Genomic DNA, 25,519 nt, shown 5'->3' with positions numbered 1-25,519 from the left:
ACATCCTCCGCAGACTCCAAAATTAATGAGATAGGGCGAAAAAAAACAAGGCGGGCAAAGAAAACAAGATTCCTATATTTTGAAATTTTGAGATCATAAATCTTGTTAAACAAGAATTGAGGCAACGAAATATGATATCATGACCAACAGGTCTTTTAGTCCCGTATTCAACCAATGTATTAGTCCTGTATCCATTCATATATGATATAAAACCTCCTCGATTCAACAGTAAACATGTCCTTGTAGATGTGTATACATCTCAATAAACTAACACCTTAGACTGTCAACGTTTACGACATATTTGCCAATTTTTGGTATGTTGACCACCGTCGGAGGGCAATGAAATTTCTTGTTATTTGTTTCGAAATCAGGCGAAAATTAATGAGCGCGCTGATGTTATCCATAAAAATTACTTGCTGTGGCCTTACTGTAGATTCAGAAATGTTCGCGGCGGTTTTATGTTCGCGGTTTTCACGGAACTTTCAGCGCGAACTTAAAACCACCGTGAAACATTTTGCCCACCCATGACTGTAGCGCTACTATTGTTTCAAACGCGAACTTAATTAAAACCATCGCGAACACGCCATTTTCTGCCTACCGCGAAATAAAGACCACGTGAACTTAAATGCATTTACAGTATTTGATAAGTAACTGGCCTCATGACAAAGATTTATCTTACTTCAACTCAAAGCAAATATCGCTCACGTTGTACACAGTAGGTCGTGAGTTAATAGAACCCCGGCCGGGTCATACAGAACACTTCAAAAATGGTACATACTGCTTTCTCTGCTTAGCACTCAGCATTTGGTAAAGTGTATGGTAGTTAAACACACACATCACTACCAGTGGATCAGCCCCCTGCTGTAGTGACTTGCACAAATGCGTGTGGCCCAAGGGTTATAGAAATGGAGATTCGGGCGCCACCCCTATGCGTCTTTTCAGGACGCCCGGGTCACTTTAACTTTTAACTTAAATTTCTTTGTACGTAGTACGACTGAAAATTTGAAGTGAGCAACAATTGCCTTGTGTTTAAGTAAAGATCAAACTTTGTCATGGATTTCAACAACACAAATTGAGCTTTTATGCTAATAACTGACCTGACCTTTAGAGGAAAAGAAACAAATATTTATCCCAATATGTCGACAAAGATGACATTTTATGGAGGAATAGCACTTGATATTGGCAGCCGTAAAACGATATGCTAGAAGTTATAATAAAATTTATTGCATGCTATAGCTTTTTCATAGAATAGCATTTCTGTTTATGTAGCTGTTCCCTACAAATTATAGCAATGCTGTTTATGATTTCGACTGAGCGTTTCACACCAGTTTTCCAGGTGGAAAATCTATAAACAACTAGAGTTCCACGAACACATTATCTTCGCCAAATAATCAAGGCTTATCATGGAGAGTGATTAATATTTACGTGCTTATCACCCCCTGCAAATTTGATCATGCACCATACCATTTGGAAGTTATGATGGGGCGAATTAGTCCAGTCTAGATATGGTTAAAAATCATTTGGTGGTACAGGACTAGTATATGTGTAGAGTGTGCTGATATATGTTATAACTGGTCATGAAAAAATAAGAGTATGTTGATATTATATGGGCCACAAAGGTTCGATATTGCAGTGTTGTAAGTTGAAAGTGATGATGAAATAGTACAGTCAATATATATGAATAGAATAAATCTGGCTGGTGGTTGACGTGTTTTTAGGTGTTTTTGTCCTGCTGGGCTTTCTATTTTGTCCCTATTTCGTTATGTCGCCAACCGTGTTGAACAAAAATGCCTAAACTGAACGCATTAAACCAGCAGAACCCACACCTCTGCTTGGAGAATAGTTTATTTATTTGACTTTATGCAAGGCCATCTGTTTACATGACCTGACAGTGTCCCATGTCCCATTGAAATGCAGTAGGTTAACAAACTTTCCTTACTAATTATGCAAATTAGCTCCTGATTTGCATAATTAGTCATTGATAATGTAAAGCACCATCTGAGCTCTCTACATACCAAACATCACGACGATCTGTCGACCCCTTCTCAAGTTATTCATGTCCGAAGGTCAAAACAAAAACACCCACTGCAGTTCCAAACAAGCCGCTAGGGAGCCAAAATTTACAGAACTTACTTTCTGTGGCATGAACTATCTACCACACAAAAATCATGACCATAGCACTTTCAGAAAATATGCCCCTAAATTTTAAAGCTCCGCTGCAGTACCTTAGGTACCCGCTAGAAGGCCCATTATCGAACTTGACCTTCCTTTCTGTAAACCCTACCCATCCACTAAATATCATACGGATCCATCAACAGCTTCTCGAGTTATGCTGGCGACATACAAATACACATCCACACAAAGCCCGCTGCAGTACCAACGGAAAATACCAGGGGAACCATTTTTTTAACTTGACCCCCGTTTTCACAACATCTACACACCTGCAAAAAATCATGAAGATCCATCAACGTTTCCGTCACTTTTTTTGCCTACATACAAACACACAAAAATGTAAAGTCTGCTGCAGTACTGTTGAAAAACGCAAGGTGAACCATTTTCGAACTTAAGTTTCCTTTGCACAACCACTACACACCTACCAAAAATCATAAAGATTCATTGAAGCTTTCTTGAGTTATGCTCCTGACATACATTCAGACCCACCCAACAGATTTTTCAACCGAATACATAATCTTCTCCGAGTACAAGTACTCGGCGAAGATAACTATATGTCACGGTATGGCCACGTTCAAACAGATCTAGAACTAGAGTTAAGTGATTTGTGTTACATATACTTCAGGTTTGCTATGTTAGATCATGTTAGCTTAGCGATTACGGGGTCTTTTTTATAAATATGCATTGGTATTGAATTTCTATATTCATTTAAGTTGAATTTGTGATAGTTGTGTGCCGATTTGTTAAAATTAGAGAGAACGCTAGCGACCCCAAAAAACACCCCCCCCCCCAATTAAATGTTATGGCTGACCTGCGACGTCACAAAATCAAGATGGCGGCCACCGCACATGCCAACGGTTCCAACAAAGGTTTTGCTATGCAAACTTGTAATAGACGAGACTCGCGTATTGCTGAATCATTGTGATACTGTGGTACAGCAGAGGTCAACCAAAGGTCAACCGGGGCGGGGATTCCTAGCAACGCGTAACGGTCCCTGCGTAACGGTATTATATTGAACGTATGCAATATGGAACGGCCACAATATGTACAGAGGGCGTGGTTGCAGTTCAGACATAACATGCTAGGCGGCGAGGGCTCACCCGGAGACGTGTAATGGGGTTCGCGAGTTTGGCACTGAGATTTTTATCCAACAACAAATCGACAAAAAAATAAAAGTATTCATTACATGTTTGCGTAGCAAAACCTTTGTTGGATCCGTCGGCATGAGTGGTGGCCGCCATCTTGAATTGTGACGTTACAGGGTCGCCATACCATTTCATTGGGACGGGTATTTCTTTCGGTCGCTAGCGTTCTCTCTATCTTTAACAAATCGGCACACAACTACCACACATTCAACTCAAATAAAAAGAAAAATTCAATAGCAATTCATATTTATGAAAGGACCCCGTAATCGCTAAACAAACATAGAAAACCTGAAGTATATGTAGCACAAATACTTAATTCTAGTTGAAAATTGGCCTAAATTACGCCTACAATTCAGCTGTCTTAAGCTTGTTGTTGGAATGGGCTGTTTTAAATTCTTGTCGGTGGTTGGTCTATAACAGCCTGCTTGAAATTCAAGCAACATTAAAATTGTATGACGTCCTAGGACGATTTTGACCGTCCCGTAACCGGTGGTAAAACAAATAATGTAAACAAATGTAAAAAAAAAATGGATTCCCTTGTGCAAACTGGGTCTATTTACAAAACATGCACGGTGACATAGTGGCTCACACAGCTTGTAAAATTTGAAATTCGTAAGATAAGCTAATACATTTTTCTCAAATTTTAATCGGAATTTGTTACATCTAAGTTCACATCAAAATCTAAATAATGTCACAAACTGTTTATATGTACTGTGAATCACTTAATATAGCGGCAGGAAACTATAGCGGTTGGGGGAAAATGAAGTAGGTCATGGCACTTGATTCTAACGGTGGGAACAAACATCACTGTCTCAAATGTTAGTGATCAAATATTTCCTTTGATGAAATTTTATCGTTTAACTAACTAGTGACCGTTAAATAAGCTAAAATTAAGTTACAGTTAAGAAATCAAGAATTACAGTAGTTCTTTTACAGATATCGTATATCGTCACTAGTATGCTCAAAAGATATTCTATTCTTATAACAACTTGAAGAGTTTTAGACGCTCAGTGAAACAGCTAAAATGCGTTCCAAGTAATGCTGCGTACCTAAACGTAACATCAGGTACAGGTACAGGTATCGGTACAGAGGTTTAGGTACAGGTCCGGACCTGTACCTGTACCTGAACAATTTTACAAATTAACATGAGTTCTTCTGAACTTCTTCAATAATGACAGAAACCTTAATGAGCTGTTTAAAACTTGTCAGCATCTTTATTCAAAGAATATAACTAGGTTCCTACTGCCAAACTCTCTTGGCCTTGCTATCAACACTTCTGGCCCTCCTGAATGATCTGTCGCATATTAGTTACGCTGTTTCAACGTGTCACTTTAGTCATGCTTGCTGTCATGCTCATGAGGCTATGAGGTTAGGAGATCAGTCACAAAATAAACGTAGACTTGGTGTAGATTTACATCGGCACAGTACCGGTACTTCATGATCCGGTATTCTCGACCTGTACCTAATCGTTTTTCACGGTACAGTACCGGTACACAGTACCGGTACGCAGCACTAGTTCCAAGGCAAGAAACATGTCTCACCGACTGCACCTCAGCATTTTGAAATTACAAATCACTTCAAATGCTACGTGATATGATGGATATGTGACGTCAGCAATTGATGATACTGCCAGGAAGTTTTAGCTCTAATAGCTCTAACATCCTTCCATTTCAAGTCCGACGCTTTCGTGATTCTAGCAACGACCCTGGTGTACCGGCCTGTGATCCATTCTCGCTGCGTTAGTCCTGGTCAGCCATCAGCTAATCAAATCAAAAGTTACCAGCCAATCACGTTGCCTCTTGACCGTATGCGGCGACGTGATTGGCTAATCAGGGCCTGCCGGGGCTAACGCAGTGAGAAGAAGGACGGCTCACAGGCCTGTACGCCAGGGTTGTTATTTGATATGCACAGGCGGCGGGCCTGGTTTGTAAGGATGGTAGCAAGCTAGTGAATTGATACAGGGATATGCATAATTAGCGGAAAATGGTTAGTGCAGTATGATGAAGGTGAGCATAGCAGCTATGAACCCAGTCAGGACAAGCAGGTAGATGGCCAGGAAACCGTTCTTAAACCCGGAGTTAGGCTGGAAAAGATATATTGAACGTCAAACAAACAAACAAACAAACAAACAAACAAACAAACAGACAGACAGACATCAAATCAAAATACATAAACTTTCCATAAAAACAGATTGCAAGTTTGAATGTTGTCACTTAGACGTAACAGTTGGGTTTATATATTATATTTACGAATTTGTTAGATATAAAACGACTTTACGAACTTGTTAGATATTGGAGTTGGCTTGTGGAAAATACCGCTGTTTGATGATTCAAATAGTCAGCCATGGTCTTGCCATCTACATTTAGCAGTCTTTAGCAAAACAATGTTACCATCACTAATACTCGTGAGTGTATTTTTAATATATAACAGTAAACATTTAACTTATAATTACCGGGTTGGGTGTCTTAGGTTCAGGGTTCAGGTCAACTGAACTGGCACCCTTCCTTGTTTGCATCTCAATCTCCTCCTCTTGGTCTGAAACTGAAGAGTTTAGTCAGTTTAGTCTTTTTTCCAAGCTATCTGTAAATCAGTTTTGTCCGTTCCCTTGAACTTACAAAGGGTTTGGCAGGACCAATCTAACTTTCTACCGTTCAGGAATAACAAGAACAGCTTGCACTACGTGACGTCTACGGATCAGCAGCACTCACTTCTCTTCGCTCACTCGGTAGTTTATAGTAATTTAATGTAATAAGGCACCGCCCTCCTAAAAGCAGGACCCCTATCGCTCGATTCGTTGGCTCGCTCGTGTAGGGGCCCTGCTCTTTAGCCCCGGTAGACACGGTTCTGGCGACGTCGTCATCAAAACAGCTTCAGCCAATCAGAGGGTTTGATAAACCTTATCTAGAGCAAACGCGCAAAGGACGCTGGGAAGCTATCAACCAATCAGGTTACGTCTCACATCGTTACTTTAGGTTCAGAACAAATTAACCGCCAAATTGTGCCAAATAAGGGTGGCTCATTAATTATTCATGAGCAACGGTCAGAAACGTCGCCAGAACCGTGTCTAGCGGGGCCCCTACGCGGGCGAGCCAACGAATCGAGCAATAGGCCTGCTTTTCTGAGGGTGTAGGGCACTAGCCAGGCGTTATGTCACGATGAACACATTTGGGTGAGATATTAAGCCTTAAGCTTAATCATAAGAGAGATTCTAGGTTATAATGATGAAATATAACGCTTTTAACGGCTAGAACATCAAAAGGATAACAACAAAATATATATATAATAATTATATATACCTCCACCTTTTGCAGTTTCACAGCAACACTTAAGCAGCGTCTCCTGTTCCAGGATGATTTCTGACAGAGCCTGCCACGCCACCCAGCTGGCCATGACGTACGTGGCTTCAGCCGGCAGATCCATGGCGGGGAAGTCCAGGCCCAGGAACATGACGATAACTAGCAGACATCAGAATAATAAATGTTTAGAACGTCGACATGAAGTTCAATTCTGTACAATAAAACAACAATGGTAAGCACAGCCGCCAAGCCACGTCGAGAGTTCGAGGCAGTTTTATTTTCCTTCCGCGAGAGAAAGTAGTCCGTTCCATGACTCCGGGCGTCAACACCCCTTACAAGAAAGCTTGTTGCCGGAGTATATGACCATGTATCTTCCTGTTTTCAAGTTATTTACAATTTTCCAGCCTCATTTTCTTACTCCTATAGATTTTTGAACCGATTGTTTATCGCTTTCCTGTCAAAAATATGACCCGAAATCATGTGATTTTCGTGTAATTTTCCCTCTTGTTTTCAACTTGTTGCAGATTTCAAACCAACAGGAAATCTAGTGCGTAAGAAAGAGCAATGAAGCTGTTATATGAAAATAAATACTCATGAAATCTGCTGGATTTTCAACATTCAAAAACGGTTGAAAATGTACGTAAATGGTTGTATATGCCTATTACATCACAAAATTAACTACATGAATGATTATAAATGGAACATACTGGCCATGACTCTAGCTCCTGTTCCAAATGCCCAATGAAACCAGTTGAACACGCGGCGTCTGCAAAACAAATGCATTTGTTATCAAACAAGTGCTTTTCAAAAAAGCTGGCGTTTTGTCTACGTTTAATTAATAGAGAAAGGCAGATTGGGGAAAGCAATATCAAGAGCCTCTGTTTACATCGGGAATAGGAGTTTAGTGGCGAGTGTTTTGCGAGAACCATCTTACCACGCATAGGAGCCGCTGCACGGTATTTTGCATTACAATGAACACAAAAATTCGAATGCCGGGTTTGGAATCTATGAAGTCCTGTTCATAAGACAAAGGCCTCGTATATATTAAATGGATATTCAAAAATAACAAAAATAAAAATATAATATTTATTCATTTATTTATCAATAAAACAAAAAAAATGATATTTAGAAATATGATATTGATGAATAAATATGATATTTATATATTGTTTTTGATATTTAATATTTAAAAAGAAAAAATCCACAATTCGCAAAGGCGCGACAAAACGAAAAAATACAAGCCTCTAACCCCTTTGATCTGTGTGCCTTCAAAATAGATCAAGTCTAAATTGAGCTCTAGATGATTATATTAATAAAGAAAGAAATTGCAGTCTCTTACTTTGGCTCATTAGGTCCACCGCGCACTAGTGACATGAAAGGCTGAAAGGTACAATCTAAGCGTTAGTTACAGTGCAAATTTATATTATACGACGAATTGTTTAATGTAGGAATACTGTTCGATTGAACATAAGAACGTGCAAAACGTACTAACTTTCATAATATGCTAGTGCATATATTCTAAATAAAAACGATTGTTGTTAGGTATTGGCTTTTGAAATCAGGTTCAACTGTCATTAATCTACTTAACGTATGATTCAATAAGCTGTGGCCCTAAATATGTTTGGTTATGTTGAACACTCTCGCAACTACGCGGTTAATTTTGGGCAAGAAATAAAGTCAAAGGAAATGGTTCCATGACAAACAAAAACCAACTTAATGGCTCTCTGATGACGACATCCAATCAAATGGCTCTATGATGACGACATCCAATCAAATGGCTCTATGATGACGACATCCAATCAAATGGCTCTATATGATTACGACATCCAATCAAATGGCTCTATATGATTACGACATCCAATCAAATGGCTCTATGATTACGACATCCAATCAAATGGCTCTATGATTACGACATGGCTCTATATGATTACGACATCCAATCAAATGGCTCATTGATAGACGCAATCAGCGTGTAGTGACCAACATTACCTGTACGACAGCCAGGAAGGTTACAATGATGCCCATAATGGCGTGTATCTCGGCGTTGGTGCCCTGATATTCAGCAAAGCAAGAAAAATACATAGTCACGTGGTGAAATTCAGGGGACATATTATGCAAATGACGCCTTATTCATATTGCTATCACGGAAATTTTATCACAAAATATTTGACGGTCTCTGCGTAGACAACAAATTCTGATTTGGAATCATTTCAGATGATCAACACCACTTCGTGCTAAGGAATGAATCTATAGATTTTATGACGTCACTTTATGGAGATGACGGTCACATAATTATCTCCATGAAAAATGGAGATATAGTTTTGGATGTGTCTGTGTGTGTGTGTGTGTCTGCCTGTGTGTGTTTGTGTTTCCGCACTACTATTATCAGCATAACCCAAGAACCTCTTGATGGATTACGATGATGTTCAGAATGTGGGCGGGTGTTGTAAAGCCGAAATGCAAGGTCGATTTTGGGCCCCCTGGTATGTAACCTTGGTACTGCAACAGAACTTCCGTTTTTGTATCTTTTGACCTGGACGTGTTATGGTCTTGATTTTTGAGTGGCAGATAGCTTGTGATGTAATAAAGATGTGATGTAGGTGTGGGCCACCTAGCAACTTGTTTGGTGAGCAAAGCTTGTTTTCTACTTTAGCTAGTTAATTGAAAAGAGGAGGCATACCTTGACAAAGGTCCACTCTTTGAAGACAAATATGAGGACGAAGGCGGCCACGCATAACAGTACGGTCATAATCATAACGGCACGGTGAACCTGGAACGAAGTTTGTTTTAGTTTGCAGAAATCTCAGTTGTTACACATATTTGAATGGCGTATGCCTTCCCACGACTGTCCCAAACTTGCTGTTGTAAGCTTGTCGTGCGACGTTTGTAAGAGGTGCCTTATGTAGCTGTCCCACGACATTTGTTGTCGCATGTGATAAAGGCCTAATTAATGTGTTCTTGCGCCGAATATGCGCAAAGGCTCATAGCCAAACAGGCCGAAAATTAGACCTCCATTGTTTTACGGAGATAACAATCCGTGTATTCTATCGAGGTGGGCGTTCTCTAGCGACTTTTGTTAGCATTGCAGTGTGTACTTACAACGATCATCATCATCATCACTTACGGCGAACCAGACGGAGGTAATGATCTGTGTATTCTATCGAGGTGGGTGTCCTCTAGCGACTTTTCTGAGTATTGCAGTGTGTACTTACGGCGAACCAGATCTTGACTCCACACCAGGTGCTGTTGGGCCACATGGGTTTGTAAAAGCGCGCCAACACGGCTCCGATACTGACGGTGAACATCCAAGCACTCATCATCAAACCAGCTAATGGGAAAAACCAAAACATAGAAGAAAAATTCAACAACAGGTACAATGTATGGCAACTTGAAAGTACATGACGATTGAACTATTTCTAATATCGAACAAGTAGTGAAAGAATCTACCCTATATCTGCTTACGATATTGGGCGACAGCGGACCGGCTTTTAGGCATGGTCTCTATGGGAGGGCAGTTCCACTTGAGTGTCAATATAGGGATGTAATTATGATATTGAATTGACGATAAAAGCATTAACGGTTTAACAAAGACATCGTGCCTCACCACGCCCAACCTGGCAAAAGGTTTGCCAAGTTACACACAAATGCGTGGACGGGAACGTGAGTTCTAGCTGCGAGCGCACAAACAAAAGCATTTCCAATACTCCCAGAAGGAGGTCATCCTCCTTCCCGGAGTAACAATTCTAAATAACGACTCTGACATGTGAATAACAATGGAGACAATCCATCTAGTAGAGTTCATGCTAATGCTCTAGAACAGTACGTTGGTACTAGTAGCCTGTAAAATCGCTTCTGGCGACGTAATTGGCAGTTGCTCATGAATAATTGATGAGCTAGCCTTATTTGGCACAAACAGTCGTTACTTTTGCTCTGAACCCAAAGTAGCGATTGAGACGTAACCTGATTGGTTGATGGCATCCAAGCGTCCTTTGCGCTTTTGCTCTAGATGAGTTTAAGCCAACCCTCTGATTGGCTGAAAGCTGTTTTGGTGGTGACGTCGCTTGAAGCGATTTTACAGGCTTGAAAGGGCAGGGCCGCTATGGGAGGTAACGTTACCGAGCGATAGCGGGCCTGTTCGGGAGGGTGGTAAACGTAGACGGCTGTATATCTTATGGCGGATAAAATATGTGTAGTACGAACCGTGTAACTTGACTAAGAGGGGTGTAGAAGCAGTGGCGACCAGACTGATACTGGTCACGTCCACGGGTTGGTCAGAGTACGCTCGGCTGGTGTGACGGAGGATCTCCACCGAACCATCTACAAGCACACATAGATAAGTCAGTCTCTTAGTGACTTAGAATAAACTAAACAAAGTCAACGTCAGCTAATGGACATGAAGCAGTAACAAGTTTGAAAGTGTTGGCGAAATTCATTGAAGATTTACAATTTCGTCAATATTTTGAAATGGGGATATTTTACTAAAATGCACCTGTTTTCTAATTCCACGGAATGAGCAATCCACCACTTCTAGTCATAAAGAGAGACGGGGGACGCTATACACGTCTACACAGCGTATGATTCATAGCACACCGAGTCACATGTTGTATCTACCTAAATTAGCGTTATAGAAGCGTTTTGATTGGTCATTCCTTGACAAAGAGTGGTCCCAACAATAACTGGTGTATGCTAGGGTCACATTTCCAAGCCGGGGCCCGACCAGGCAGCTTATGGGAACGAAAACTACGATATAAAAGAACGAACAAAACCTTTTAAGAATTATTCCTTACCATACATAATGTATATTCTTGATATGCATTTTTAATTCTTTGCTTTCTCAAACAGCCTGGTCGGGCCCCGGCTTAGAAATGTGACCCTGGCATAACAAGGACATGCAGTTGAAACTGGGCAATTCCTGGATAAATATGTTCTTGGATGTTTATGCACTCTCGGTCCGCCACCTCAGTAAAAAAAACAAACCTTACCAGACTGAACCTGTGTAGGTCCGACAGCCAGGAAGATGTGGTAGGAAGAGTTGCCGAGGTCGAAGTACTGGTCAGCTCCTGCACCTGCCCGGGCTGTCTGCCGAACAGCACGGTGGAACCGGCAGGACAGCAAACCATTGCTGTACGCCACCTCCACATTACTAACTCCGGACTGCAAAAAAAGAAGGAAAAATCTATTAGGGACGTCAGGACCAAACAACAGCATTATCTATTGTGTGGCGTCGTGTGGTGTATGTGGTAGAACGCGCGGCTGTCAAACAATGAGACCCGGGATCGATCGATTGTGCCCAGAGACATTATCCGACTTGCGCCCCGACGTTGTGCTCTTGGGATAGGCACTTAAAGGGAGGCTAAACTTGTTTGAAAAGAAAAGTCTACTATATTTGCTAAATATACCCCAAAGTCAAGTCCTCACTTGTTTTACATAAGTCCGCCATACAATGCAGTTCAGGGCTCTTCCGTCATTTGCAGCTTGGGTCGTTCTGACGGCTACTCGCCTGATGATTGAATTAATCAATTGTAAGGTCACAATATGTGACGTCAGGTCTCGGCATTTCCCATTCAGTATGAACAAGGATTTTGGATCTGGCTTTCATGAGGACGGATTTCAAAGAATTTTTTGAATTCAAAGCTCACTATCTCCTTGATTCTCTGGAATTCGTCAGAACATTCCTCTAAATCCATCCTCAGGAAGCCAGATTGAAAAGCCCTTATTCACTTTGGTCTGGAAATGCCGAGACCTGACGTCACACAACGTGACCTTACAATTGAATAATTCAATCATCAGGCGAGTAGCCGTCAGAACGGTCCAATTTACAAATGACAGAAGCCATGAACTATGGCGGACTTATGTAAAACAAGTGAGGACTTGACTTTGGAGTATATTTAGCAAAGTATCTAGTAGACTTTTCAATTTTAAGTTTAGCCTCCCTTTAACACTTAACGCATCAGGTGTAAATGAGTACCTAGCTCATCTAGGATAGGACGTTAGATGGAGGTCCAGTGTTTGGAAAGAGCCACACCCCGCGCACGTAAAAGAACCCACCACATTTTTCGAAAAAGAGTAGGGGCATGTCCCGGTGTGCGATGGTCAAAATCCTTCTGTCTGGAGTTGGTGATTCACTACAAATCAGCCGGCAGGAGGCCTCGCGAACCTCCGTCTCGTATCAGCCATACGGTGATTTACACCATTCACCCGGACGGGCTCCCTTGGAAATCAGTTACATAGTTAACTGAAAGGACCACCCTAAATATTAATAATAATGAATCAAGACTTCGCCCTCAACCAGATATCTCTTGACTGATATATTTATTTATCTATTTATGTATTATAATGTTTTTCCAACAAAGTGGATGGCGGAACAGGTGTTCTTTGGCAAAGGTAACCTTTTCAAGGCCGCCACACCGCCATACGAGATATGCTGTTAGTAGCAGTGGGTTTTGTGTTATGTGGATGGCAAATAGCACCAAGGACAGGTCTTATAGTCTAAAAGCACCTACAAGCAAACCCATATGTCATATGAAAATGACAGATGTGCTTGCTTATATTCGTATATGGTGTTAAGTGCTAAGGACAAATTTGTTGTCCACTCTTTCTGTGTGTGATAATTGTTAAACAAACGGATGTTTCAACGTTTAAATGGATATTTGGTGATAAACGCGTCATTGAAAATGATAAACGTTAATATCCATGTACATAGAATAAAAAATACTCTTTTTACACAACCAAGAGATTTATTCCACCAACGTTTCGGTTACCATCTGTCACCTATTTCAAGGCAATTCTGTCTGTATCACATAGCAATATATGTTATACATATTTATGAGATGCATTCCCAAACGCAAAGTATTTGCATATGTACAATCCCTTAATCATGTACACAGATTGCTTTATGGTACACGGTACCCTATTCTGATCAAGTCACGTTTTTTCAGGGGGCGAGGATATCTGCTAAATCAATTCCTAGCTAAACCACGAAAAAGGATAGCCTCCGTTGCAGGCTTCCCCACGGAAATTCTTCAACTTATCGGGGCCAGGCTCTTTGGCTGGGGGCCGTATCTTCCTGGATACCGTATCTGCTTGAGGCCCCGTATCTGTATTTTCCAAGCCGAGATTTTGGTCGGGGGGTAGTAGTCGCAGGTTTTTTTTACGTTGGCCTCCCGTTACATCAAAACCTCTGCTTAGAGTATACCGTATCTGCTTGTGGCTACAGGATCTCAAGTAGATACGGGACCTCAAGCAGACACTGTCCGCAAGGTGTTTCCCTCTTTTTTCTCCTTTTTGGGGGTTTAGCTAGGAATTCAAGGTCATCGTCGATAGATATGACTCACATTAGTCGCCTCTCTAGTCGGCCTGGTATGTCCTGTAGAGTAGCTAGAGAAAACCTCGATGTTACCGTCCGGGTGACGCATACATTCATAGATGTCGTCATCAGCCTTTTAAGAAAACAAATAAAGTTAAGCACGTAAAGGCTTCAGATCATGTGAATCATAACGAATTGTATTAGATATTATGTAGTCCAGAATGTGTTTAAAATCTATAGTTGGCAACAATGATTTTATGGTGACAGCCAATGTTCTGAGTTTGTTACCGTAAGGTATTATTCTTTTCATTTACAAGTTAACATGTACAATGTAACGCTATTCAAAGACAAAGCGGCATCTCACATTTCCTAGTGTGTATGTGCAAACGCAATGCTTTGTGGTCTAGGTCAAAGTTCAAGATCCATTTGCTACAATTCATATTTTGCATTGATACATTCTTGATCTTACAGATTGATAAATCCTTTTCGTTGACTTTCAGCATTGTCTAAACCGTTTGTCGTGTTGAAAAACGTCTAGATGTAAGAATTGTTTACTAACGAAGGGATAATGAACTTTGACCTAGACAATAATGCACCACTGCTGCACATGCGCACTCGGAACTCTGAGATGGATCGTACCATTAGTAGGTCGTGGGAGAATCCTATGGCGACGTATCCATCGGTCTTTCCCGTTATCTCGAGGATAACATTTTCACCGGTAGCATCTTGGAGGCAAAAATAATAACCGTTAATATTTATTCTTATGTTCATATGTTAAGTTAGGGGTTCTTATACACTATCATATCATGTCTTCGGAAGAACCCCTCCCACATCAAAAACTGCAATTTCTGAGCTACTGCGCGCTGTTAATCTCTTGCGTAATTTCCTGGACCAGACGATGCATTCTGGGACCGAAATGTCAAAGGTCACCGGGAATTGTGGGAAGTGTGAAAAGGGTGAATGGTCTTGCCAAACTTAATACATATCCCAGGGTGCATCAGTGTCCTAATACCCGGATGTTCCAACCTTTCCAAAGCTAGCTAATTCAGAAATGACTTACTACGGTTTGGACAGTAGTCAAAATGAAATAAGCAAGTTGCAAATCACGCCATCACAGTGCTGAAAAAAACAAAAAACTATACTGCATAGCAAAAGGACCGTCACATCGTTTTTTTATTTCTGAACTATAGAATTGAAATTTTTACATTTTTTTAATGTCAATTTTTGAATCGCCAATGACTTACCGGTCACCCATGTCGACAAGTAGTCACAGTTTGGGGGCGAGCAACCGTCTGGAACTCCATAACATCCCTTAGTAACACCACATCCTTCCGTAGTGATCTAAAAACAACATGTACAGTTTGCCATATCTGCCTATTTAGAAATAGTATTAACTCATAACATGTATTTTCTTTACAAAATCCAATTCGAGTACAAGATTATGTGATTGTGGTGTTGTCTTTTTACTGTCGTAATACAAAATAAACTCAGCAAGCTGAAGGTATGAAATATATCAGCTAAAGGTTTCAAAGTGGACAAAGGATATAGAAATATATATATTCTGACAAGTAAATGAAAATACTAGAATACCCCAAGTGGATCCTCAGCTGGTGCGGCCTGAAACAAGAAAAAGAGCGAGTTTATAATTTTTACTTTTCTAGCGTGTAGGCTACTGAACATACGTCTATCCTATACAGACTTATAAAGGATTCATAAGGTAGTGAATTAAGCTAAATGTTGACATGTAAATGATTCTGCATGTAATGTGGACTGAATTAACGTTTAATATCAAATTTCAAGCTTATGCATTATCTTCCTTCTTTTTATCTTACCCTTTTAAATCAGAATACTTCTTTTTGCAGTGGTGCGCAGGATTTTACCATGTCTAACATTTCGCAAACAACCATTAAATCAAAATGCAGTAAGGTTCATTGTTGTATTACAAACGTCACCACCGGGGATATGAAAGCATGGTTTGCAATGTAAGCCGACACCATATACAAACAGAAGAAAAAATATTCTGACGTCACACGGCATCATTTTTGTAGACTTAAATAAGAATTATTTAGTTCTTTTGCAGTTTCAAAGCTTTTACCTAATAAAACTCTATAATATTTTCCTGAGGAAAATAAAAAAATCTACTTCGAGAATTACAATATTTCATCGCTGCGTTTGCCCTCTCACCGTTGAGCTGGAGGGCGTGGTTGCATCGGTTGCCATGGTAACTTTGGAGGGCGTGGTTGCTCCCGTTGCTATGGGAACGTTGGTAGGTCCCTGTGTCGCGGTCGGGTGGGTAATGATGGGAGATGCCACGGCGTTGACCCAGTATGTGCTGTACTCTTTAACAACTGTGGCTCTAAAAAACAGTTCCACGACCTCATATCTCCATGAACAATTCTATTCATGCAAATGACAAATGGCTTGGTCATAAACACCTTTATCTAACTTACACATGTTGCAATATTGACAGTCCTATAATTTTCCAATTAGATGAATTATGGTGTTTTACCATAAATTATGCAAATAAGGAATTTATTTGCATAATTGGTATCTGTTGATGCTCCACTTTCCATAAACTAGTATGTTACATGTATTTGAGTCCGATAATGGAAAACACTGCAAATATACATTTTCCTCATTAGCTATGCAAATCAAGTCACAATTAGCATAATTTGCACTTCATTATGTAAATCTCTGTCAAAGCTACCTGCTTACTAAGTATCATATTGCCAGTCCTAAAACTTTCCAAGTAGATGAGATATGGTGTTTCCCATTAATTATGCAAATTAGGAATTCATTTGCATAATTGGTATCTGTTGATGATCCACTTGAGTCTGATAATGGAAAACACTGCAAATATAAATTTTCCTTATCAGATATGCAAATTCTGCCCTAATTAGCATAATTTGCACTTCATTGTGGACATCTCTGTCTAAGCTACCTGTATACTAAATGTCATGGAAATCCATTGTTCCTTTGTTCAGTTATTCTCCTTAGAAGATTTTCACGATAACGCCACTGCAGTTCCAGAGGAAGCTGCTAGAGGGTCCAAACCCACACCACGTCTTCATTACACCACAAGCTATCTGCCACCAAAAAATCAAGACCATAGCGCGTCCAGGTCAAAAGATACAAAAATGGAATTTCTGCTGCAGTACCAAGGTCACATACGAGGGGGCCCAAAAAAGACCTTGAATTTTGGCTTCGCAACACCCGCCCACAGACCAAATATCATTGTAATCCATTAAGAGGTTTTTGAGTTATGCTGACTAGAGAAGTGCGGGGACACAAACAGACAAACAAACAGACAGACACACAGACACACACAAATCAATATCTCCATTTTTCATGGAGATAATGATTTCCCAGCAAGAAGACATTGCTAAACTAAAGCGAAAAAGGAGCAACATTTATATTGTATAATTTTATTAAACAGGCTAACAAAATACCAATCTAATTGTTGCTGGACGTGTTTGCTACATGAACACGACCCACAAGTACTAGTAAGTAACTAGACTATGTGTAGTTACATACCTAAACTGGATATCCCCAACAGCAACGCTTGGAGCCGTCCAGAAAACGGAAACTGCCGTCTTCTCTTCAATCGTGGAACCGGTAATCTTTGTGTGCCCAATCGCATTCTAGTGTGAAGGGCAGGATTTATTTGACACATGCGTTGCTGATTCGTCCACAGGTATCTCTGGTGCATTGTTTTTTGTTAACTCTCTCTCTCTCTCTCTCTCTCTCTCTCTCTCTCTCTCTCTCTCTCTCTCTCTCTCTCTCTCTCTCTCTCTCTCTCTCTCTCTCTCTCTCTCTCTCCCCTCTCTCCTCTTTCTCTCTCTCTCTCTCTCCCCTCCCCCCTCTCTCTCTCCCCTCTCCCCCTCTCTCTCTCTCTCACTCTCTCCCTCTCTATGCCCTCTCTCTCTTTCTTTCTCTCTCTCTTTCTCTCTCTCACACACACACACACACACACACACACACACACACACACACACACACACACACACACACCAGAACTGACAAAAACATTAATCTTCTTTGCGAAGGTTATAAACATATATGGCAGGATAGTGATTGCGATCTGTGGGAATCGGCGATTCTATCGGCAGTCGACCAGAGTCTCTGTCTACAGAATCACCGGCAGAATCGCCGATTCTGCCAGATCATGATCTCTACCCTAACATGTATTTTAGAAAAAAAATTAATTCATAACATTTTCATAACTGCGTACCTGTGTGCCCGGAGTGCAGTCAACTGTTTCGGTTGTGTTGACGTTGATTGTTGTAAACGTTCCCACGGGCTGATCCTGACCCACGGGGCGAGCTTGGATGAAGAAGCCCTTGAAAGTGTCTAGACCGGTACTTTGGAGTGTTACTAGAACGGAGAAAGAGGAAAAATTGCCAACGTTTACTAAGACGATTTCGCCAGGTAACATATATCCGCCACAATAATTAAATTCGTCTAAAGGATATAAAAATCAGCGTATTAATGCACACCGCATACCTGCAGGAGGGGGGGGGGGTGTAGGGGGCCGTTGGGTGCTTCACTAGAGATGTTTCAAAACTGTTTCTCAAAGTTGCGTTTATGGTTAACCTAACATTTAAATGTTGAAGGAAGTACAGTAACCGTATTGCACACAACAGCATTTTCCGTTAGGAAATTATGGTACGATTAGCTTCTTGAAATGAACACTGAATTGTGTTGTATGTTAACAATGATGAAATTTCTCCAACACCCCCCCCCCCCCCCCCCCGGAAGACCCATTTAGCTTTATTAGACAGACATTAAGAATCAGTTCTCACTGCTTGGAAATAGAAAACGGCCGATATCGTAATATACCAGCCAACCAGAGACGATGCCCTTCATGTCAAGACAGTGTTGAAGACGAGTATCATTTCCTAATGACATGCCCCGCATATACTGTAGATAGACGAAAGTTAATGGAAATGATCTCATGTACAACCAGCAAGCCCTTACCAAAGTCAAACACAGAAATTTTTAATCTACTTATGTCATGCCCCGATACCATATCTAAGCACTTAGGTCAATACATATGTAGCGCTTTACAAAAGAGAGAATATATTGTAACAAACAGAAACGTTTAACATATCAGTGCGCCATTTATGTACATAGCCTTGTAGTAATAGCTCTCAAAATAGAATAGAATAGACTAGTTTAGTATCCATTGTATTGAAAAGGCTTTTTCATGGAGATACTGTTTTGCTTGCGTTTGGTGTTTGTGTGTAATGTATGTGTCACCGGACGCTTAAAGTCACCATAACTGTAGAACGTGTACATGGATTGTAATGATTTTTGGTATGTGGGTGGGTGTTAGAAGGAGGAAGGTCAAGGTCGATTTTGAGCCCCCTGGCATGTGTGACTGGAACTGCAATGGCGTATTTGTTAAAATCTTCAATGTAGAAGAACTGAAGAGTGGATCGACAGATCGTCATGTTCTTTGGTACACAGGTAGGTTAGACCAAGTTGTACACACTTAAGTGCAAACTATGCAAATGAGACCGAATTTGCATAAGTAAGGAGGTAAATCGTTTGCATGGGTGTCGTCGGTTTCTTAAAGTCAGCATAACTGTAGAACGTGTAGATGGATTGAAATGATATTTGGTATGTGGGTATGCGCTGGGAGGAGAATGGTCAAGGTCGATTTTGGGCCCCCTGGTTTGCGTCCCTGGAACTGCAATGGCCTATTTGTAAAAATGTTCTAAAGGGGTATAACTGAAGAGAGGAACAACAGATTTTCATGTTATTTGGTACGCAGGTAGGTTGGACAGAGATGTACACACTGAAGTGCAAATCATGCGAAGTTAGTGTGTTTGCATGTGTGTGCGCGTGTGTGTATGTTTGTGTCACCGTGTGTGTATGTATGTGTCACCGGACGCTTAAAATCAGCATAACTGAAGAACGTGTGGATGGATTGAAATGATATTTGGTATGTGGGTAGGTGCTGGGAGGAGAAAGGTCAAGGTCAATTTTGGGCCCCCTGGTATGTGTCACTGGAACTGCAATGGCGTGTTTGTAAATATTTTGCAAGGAGAATAACTGAAGAAAGGAGAGACAGATTTTCATGTTATTTGATATGCAGGTAGGTTGGACAGAGATGAACAAACTGAAGTGCGGATTATGCAAATTCATACTGAATTTGCATAAGTAATGAGGAATATCTACTCTATTGTGGGCTTTGAGGTCGCACCATCTGTTGGTCTCTTATCTAGGTCAGTAGCTATTTATAGCCACTTCTCCCCTTGCCCGGCCTGTGTGGGTCATACCATTGAGTGATATAGAATGGGGGGAACTGGTTAAATAAAAAAACAAAGTTTCATGGAGATTTTGGGTCCTAAGACTCTTGTTTTTCTTGTTATCGTTGCCATACATTGTGCCATGTACAATTGTCGAGCAATAAAGTTCATTCATTCATTCAAATTTGTGACCTTGGTATCTGTTGACCGAATTCGGTTTACCTGTTAAGTTGGTAGCAATTACCCCCCATTGTGTTCTAATCAGCTTCAATCATTTCTCTAGGCATGCATCGACGTCAAACAATCAGTACTCCATCGCTCTAATCTAACTATGATTTGGGGGGGGGCAGAATATGTTATGCGGTTTTAACCGGTAGGTTTTGTGCTTTAGCGTCACTTATCAGAAAAACAGCTAGCCCTATGAAGCTGTAAATTACAGTTAAATCGGAAAACGGCCAGAGGTCTGTCTATCACAGCACGATATTAAAGGATTGGACGGTGTTCGAAAATCACTAAAGTTTCAGACGAAATATACGCTCAACCCTCGATTTTGTACTTCGGCTACCCACTGTGGATCAAACATTCGGCCATGGATTTCTAGCAGTGTGACGCCGACTTTGTTAGCACGTCTTTTGATATTGTTTTATCAACAACAATTGTTTTTTACAGTTATTTTTCCAAAAGTATATTGTGGACGGACTTACCTGTGATTTGCTCCCCTGCGTTATACGTCTGTTTATCCACGAGAAGCTCGTAGGGAGGGTTGGACGGTCCGGCCGTACCGTGACCCGGCACCATACTGGAGCATTGCGAGGTCGGAACAAAGGAGGAGTATCCATCCACCTCTTGTGTACTAAGCACCAACATGACCATGGTCACCAGCAGAAGCATCTTTCAAAGAAAACAAAGAACAAAACACGATGCGAGATTTCAACCGTGCTTGTTATATAAGTTATGGGTAACTAGTTACTGGAGGGTCAGTGAAACCACGCCCAAACATTTATATCTGGTATCCTTAGGCTAGTAATGATTCATAGCTGATCAAAAATAAACAACCAAGCTAGCAACGAGACTACGTCACAACGTCTTAAATGTGAAGGTCGTAATAGCGGCAGATTTTATTTTTTTTGGGGGGGGGGGGGCATTTTTCTCAGCTCAAAATCTCAACATTCATATCAGAAAGGCAAGAAATATAGACATATTAGAATGGGATGGTTTTTATGATTATTCCAGTTAAAACCTAACATATTCAAGCTATGACAGCTTCTAAGTAAAGTGGTTGAAATCGGCCGCGCGCGGTTTATTGTTTTATTCATAGGTTAATATCATTTCTTAGGTGAAGATGACTGACGTGCTCATATAGTTTTTTCACGATTTAAGATTAAGAAACTATAATGATGCCTCTGGTGCCAAGTTGAACAATGCACCACCGTCTTTTATACTGAAGCGCACGTGCAGGTATGCGCTGCCTCGGTGTTTTAGCCAACACCGGTGTTTTATTTATTTGTAAACCCCACGTGCAGCCTTCACCTTCATTGAATTTGTAACTTAAAATGCGCTTTTTTGAATGATCAAGCCGGCGTATTACAGCAGGAAAATAGTTCGCCTGATGAGCTCAAAATGACATTTTCGACAGCAATACGCCATGTATGCTCTCGATTACTGTGCGATTTTTAGAGATCGGTAGATGGTCGAACACCGTTCATTGAGACGGGGCAGATAGATTTTTAGACAAAAAATACGCTCGACTAGTATGACGAGTTTTAAATTCGGTTACATTTTGACCGTAAACAAATTCGGCCGAAGGTCTTTGACATTGTGACGCCAGATTCAGGACTTACAGTACAATATGATTCTTTCAAAATGTCATTCGTGCAAAAAATGCCATCAAGAAAATTTAGAAATATGATAAATCTTACTGGCAGGCCTTATCTTGATGGAATAAATGCACGACTAAATAGTGCAGTAAGAGTTTGATAAATCATTTTCACGTACCTTGTGTAGATTTTTTGGGTCAAGGGAGTCAGAGAGAAAACAGTGTAGCTCCAAACAGCACCACTGATCCGCACGAAATGAACTCTCAGCATTTGAGTGACCTCTCTTGTGCTTGTAGCCCGAGTGTCGATTGTTGACTTTAACCGATAAAAGTGCAATCTAGAATGACTGGTGGACTGTCAGTTGCTATGGTCAGCACAGGAATTTTCACAATCAGTAATGGCGCCACGTTTGGAGAACGAATGATCGTTTGTTTGTGCAGGGCGTTTATTTTATTAGTTCTTTATTTTTTACGAAACTCGAAACGTGGTGGGTCAAAGTGCATTGGTGAGCTTAAGTAACTGTCGTCTGATTTTTGTCGTACGATTTTCAGGGCGTCTACGGTCGTTGACAAGAACCTTCGACGACCAACTTGCTGTTGTAGAACTGTCGTACAGCGTTGTAGAACTGTGCAGGGCGTTTATTTTATTAGTTCTTTATTTTTTACGAAACTCAAAACGTGGTGGGTCAAAGTGTATTGGTGAGCTTAAGTAACCTGATTTTTGTCGTACGATTTTCAGGGCGGCTATGGGCGTAGACAAGAACCTACGACGACCAACTTGCTGTTGTAGAACTGTCGTACGACGTGCGTGACAAAGTCTTAGATTGTCGTACAGCTTGTCTGTCGGTCGCGTTCTGTAACATACGCTGTGACTAGCTAACTACAATAATATGTGTATATTTGATGAATACTTTGCAGAACAATGTTTGGATTTTAACAATGTAGATCAAAGTTTATATACAGTTAAAGATATTCTGCATAAATATTCTAAATCCTTACTGGTAGCGCAAGCAACTAACAATGATTAAAATGTTTGAAAGTACTGTTAAAATTCGTGAGCATTAGGGTAATAATCTACTGTAGTAAAAAGGCCAGATATATTATAAAACCATATTCTGCATAGCTAATTACTGTAAACGCAGCAATGTTCGCTGTGGTTTAGTGTTTGCGGTTTTCGCGGTGAACTCTCTACCGCGAACTTAAAACCACCACAAAAAGTCGTTCCAATGTGTGACTGTAGCGCTACGTTCATTTCAAACGCGAACTTAAAACCACCGCGAACACTCCAATTGTGTCCCTACCGCGAAATTAAATCCTCGCGAACATTTCTGCACTTGCAGTAACCACCAGTTGTTATGGGCGTCGAAAGAATTCTCTTTATTAGAAATGGCCTCACTGTCAGAGGGTCAAAAAGTCTTCGTGTGTTAACGGGAAAAACTACGTGACGGGTTAAAGTACATCACTACGCCACAGCCACATAAGGCGTTGAGTTTTCCGTGGTACGGTTTTAAGAGATGCTATAAAAATCCCCCAGTGGGTAGATCTGTAGCTCAACTCAACTGGTAGCAGCCTCACATCTGAGCTTCTGGTTTCAATTCTTTGGTAACTGGGAGACCCGGTTCAATAATGGGAAGGGCATCTCGGTTGGGGCTGCACTCGTCTTTCGGAAGGGGTGTAACATGGGGTCCCGTGATCGTGTACGGGGACTTTAAACGGCAGGGAACTAGCAACCCATCTCTGTTAAATTATTAGTCTCCAAGCAGACCCAACGGTTGCAAAGACCGTATCCAACGCGGAAAAGGAGTATTTATAGCTGACTGGAGCTTCTCTGGCTAGCTTGTACGATTTTAGCACCGTGGAGATCTGCTTGGAGATTATCAAAGTACACCCTGATACAGAATTATAAAAAAAAACCTTGGTGCCCTATGTTTCATTAGGCACTACAACTCTAAGGGTTTGAAGAAAAGAACTATAAAATGCTCCCAAGGATCTGAAGGCAGCCGTTTTGCGACACATGAAAACTGAAATTTTACGACACGTGTATGACTGTCATAAAAATGTCCTCTATTGGCTGTCGTAAGCCCGTCGTGTGACGTATGTGACAAGGATCGAAGGTTAACGTGCTACTTACACACGCGTATTTCTGTCGGTGGGGTTATCAAAAGCATATACTTTGACAAGCTCTTTGTTATGTTAAACAACGTGTAAACCTATCGTTTAACTGTAGCTTATTCAAACACACCTACCATATTGTAACGCTGTTTTTGCAGGTATACTAGCAACTAAAAAGGTACATTTTTGCTAACATTATATGCCATAAGACAGCGCGTTTTGGAGGTGGGAGTCCATATACGAGTCTTTGTTTATGGTAGGGGACAGTTGCTATATTGAACCAGCGGAATCCAACGTCTTTTTCCTGTGAGAACTTGCGGGTTAGAATTAATACATGTCATTTTCTGTCCCGAAGATTACGTGGTTCTCTGTATATATTCATGTCCGCATGGGTGATTAATAAATAATCTTGTACGCACCGTCTTTTACGTCTGCTATCAACATTTAAAGCAGTGCTTAACATTATCAACACACGGGTAGATATTCCTGTCCTTGGTGCTGAACACCATCCACAAACATAAACAGGCAAGACAGTACAGTTTGAAATATGTTTCTTTGGGAAAATGCTTCACACTCACCTCTACATAAAGACATGAAAGTCAAGAACAAGCTTTCCAAATCCACTTTAATTTCTACTATATTGGTAACTCCAATTCATACTCAGACAAATACTAATTGAGGGAGGAAACATCTCTGTAAAGCCGGCATGGACCCAATATCTTGTCACCAAAATGACGTGACAGAAATGTGATGGATAATAAATACACTACTAGTATTCTTCCAATATGCAATATACTAACATTACATGTAGTATCAGAAGTACCTTTCACCGAGCAATGACAATGTGAACAAACATATGATCCAACGAATGTACATTTTTCGCGTATATTGGGGGGACATTTAAAGTCGAAGTATACCTGTACGTATCCTTAGCATATCGTACGTGTAAACAAGAGCTCCAAGATTTCATACCTCCGGGAAATATTTCTTTACATGTCCTCGTATTTGTTCTTTAATTGCAGCATATTAGGCGATGAACAATTAAGCCCGTGTGCTACAAGTTGTACTACCCATTGAGGTCTGTAGGAGTTCCGCTAGGAGCGCTATTTCACCAAGCGGACACTAAATGCTCTTCACTACTAGTGACCGTTCACCAACCTTTGACCTTAGTACCTGCAACGGTATACGTTCATTTAGGGCAAACTTTTGCTGCCCTTTGAGGTTTGTAAGAGTTCCGCTAGGAGCGCTATTTCACCAAGCGGACACTGAAACGCCCCTTACTACTAGTGACCGTTCACCAACCTTTGACCTTAGTACCTGCAACAGTACCTTTCTTCAGTAGCTTTGCTCTCCCTCCGAGTGCCTTACTACACCGCAGAATCATGTCGGATTTCATAGTAAACTTTTGCTTTGACGTC

At 40.9% G+C, this 25,519-nt stretch overlaps 2 protein-coding genes across 4 annotated transcripts in view; both read right to left on the bottom strand.

The window, feature by feature from the left end:
- Positions 1–21,061, bottom strand: part of LOC136444969 (putative ferric-chelate reductase 1) — a 39,196-nt gene extending 18,135 nt beyond the window's left edge. Inside the window, exons 1-11 of one of the 2 annotated variants that reach the window (XM_066442774.1) lie at positions 20,878–21,061; positions 18,151–18,293; positions 17,454–17,560; positions 16,104–16,275; positions 15,510–15,536; positions 15,164–15,260; positions 14,559–14,644; positions 13,948–14,052; positions 11,596–11,767; positions 10,814–10,930; positions 9,826–9,941 (exon numbers count right to left, since the gene is read on the bottom strand). In XM_066442774.1, the coding sequence (XP_066298871.1) occupies positions 9,826–9,941; positions 10,814–10,930; positions 11,596–11,767; positions 13,948–14,052; positions 14,559–14,644; positions 15,164–15,260; positions 15,510–15,536; positions 16,104–16,275; positions 17,454–17,560; positions 18,151–18,293; positions 20,878–21,046 (1,311 nt within the window). In that variant the 5' untranslated portion in view covers positions 21,047–21,061. The remainder of the gene's footprint in view (positions 1–9,825; positions 9,942–10,813; positions 10,931–11,595; positions 11,768–13,947; positions 14,053–14,558; positions 14,645–15,163; positions 15,261–15,509; positions 15,537–16,103; positions 16,276–17,453; positions 17,561–18,150; positions 18,294–20,877) is intronic. The other variant, XM_066442772.1, reaches the window with a different exon arrangement.
- LOC136444939 (uncharacterized) lies at positions 4,505–6,766 on the bottom strand. Of its 2 annotated transcripts, none has more exons than XM_066442722.1 (3): positions 6,614–6,766; positions 5,770–5,858; positions 4,505–5,400 (listed from the first exon to the last, which is right to left on the bottom strand). In XM_066442722.1, exons 1-3 carry the CDS (start codon positions 6,762–6,764, stop codon positions 5,305–5,307), a joined length of 336 nt encoding a protein of 111 aa, XP_066298819.1. In that variant the 5' UTR covers positions 6,765–6,766; the 3' UTR covers positions 4,505–5,304. The 2 variants fall into 2 exon arrangements, with proteins under 2 accessions (XP_066298819.1, XP_066298821.1); XM_066442724.1 differs by having other exon boundaries at positions 6,620–6,766.
- Positions 21,062–25,519: the final 4,458 nt, after the last annotated feature.

This window comes from Branchiostoma lanceolatum, chromosome 11 (assembly GCF_035083965.1).
Source record: "Branchiostoma lanceolatum isolate klBraLanc5 chromosome 11, klBraLanc5.hap2, whole genome shotgun sequence".
Lineage (NCBI taxonomy): Eukaryota > Metazoa > Chordata > Leptocardii > Amphioxiformes > Branchiostomatidae > Branchiostoma > Branchiostoma lanceolatum.
The sequence above is the reverse complement of the archived record's forward strand: the minus strand, read 5'-3'. Positions and strand labels throughout refer to the sequence as shown.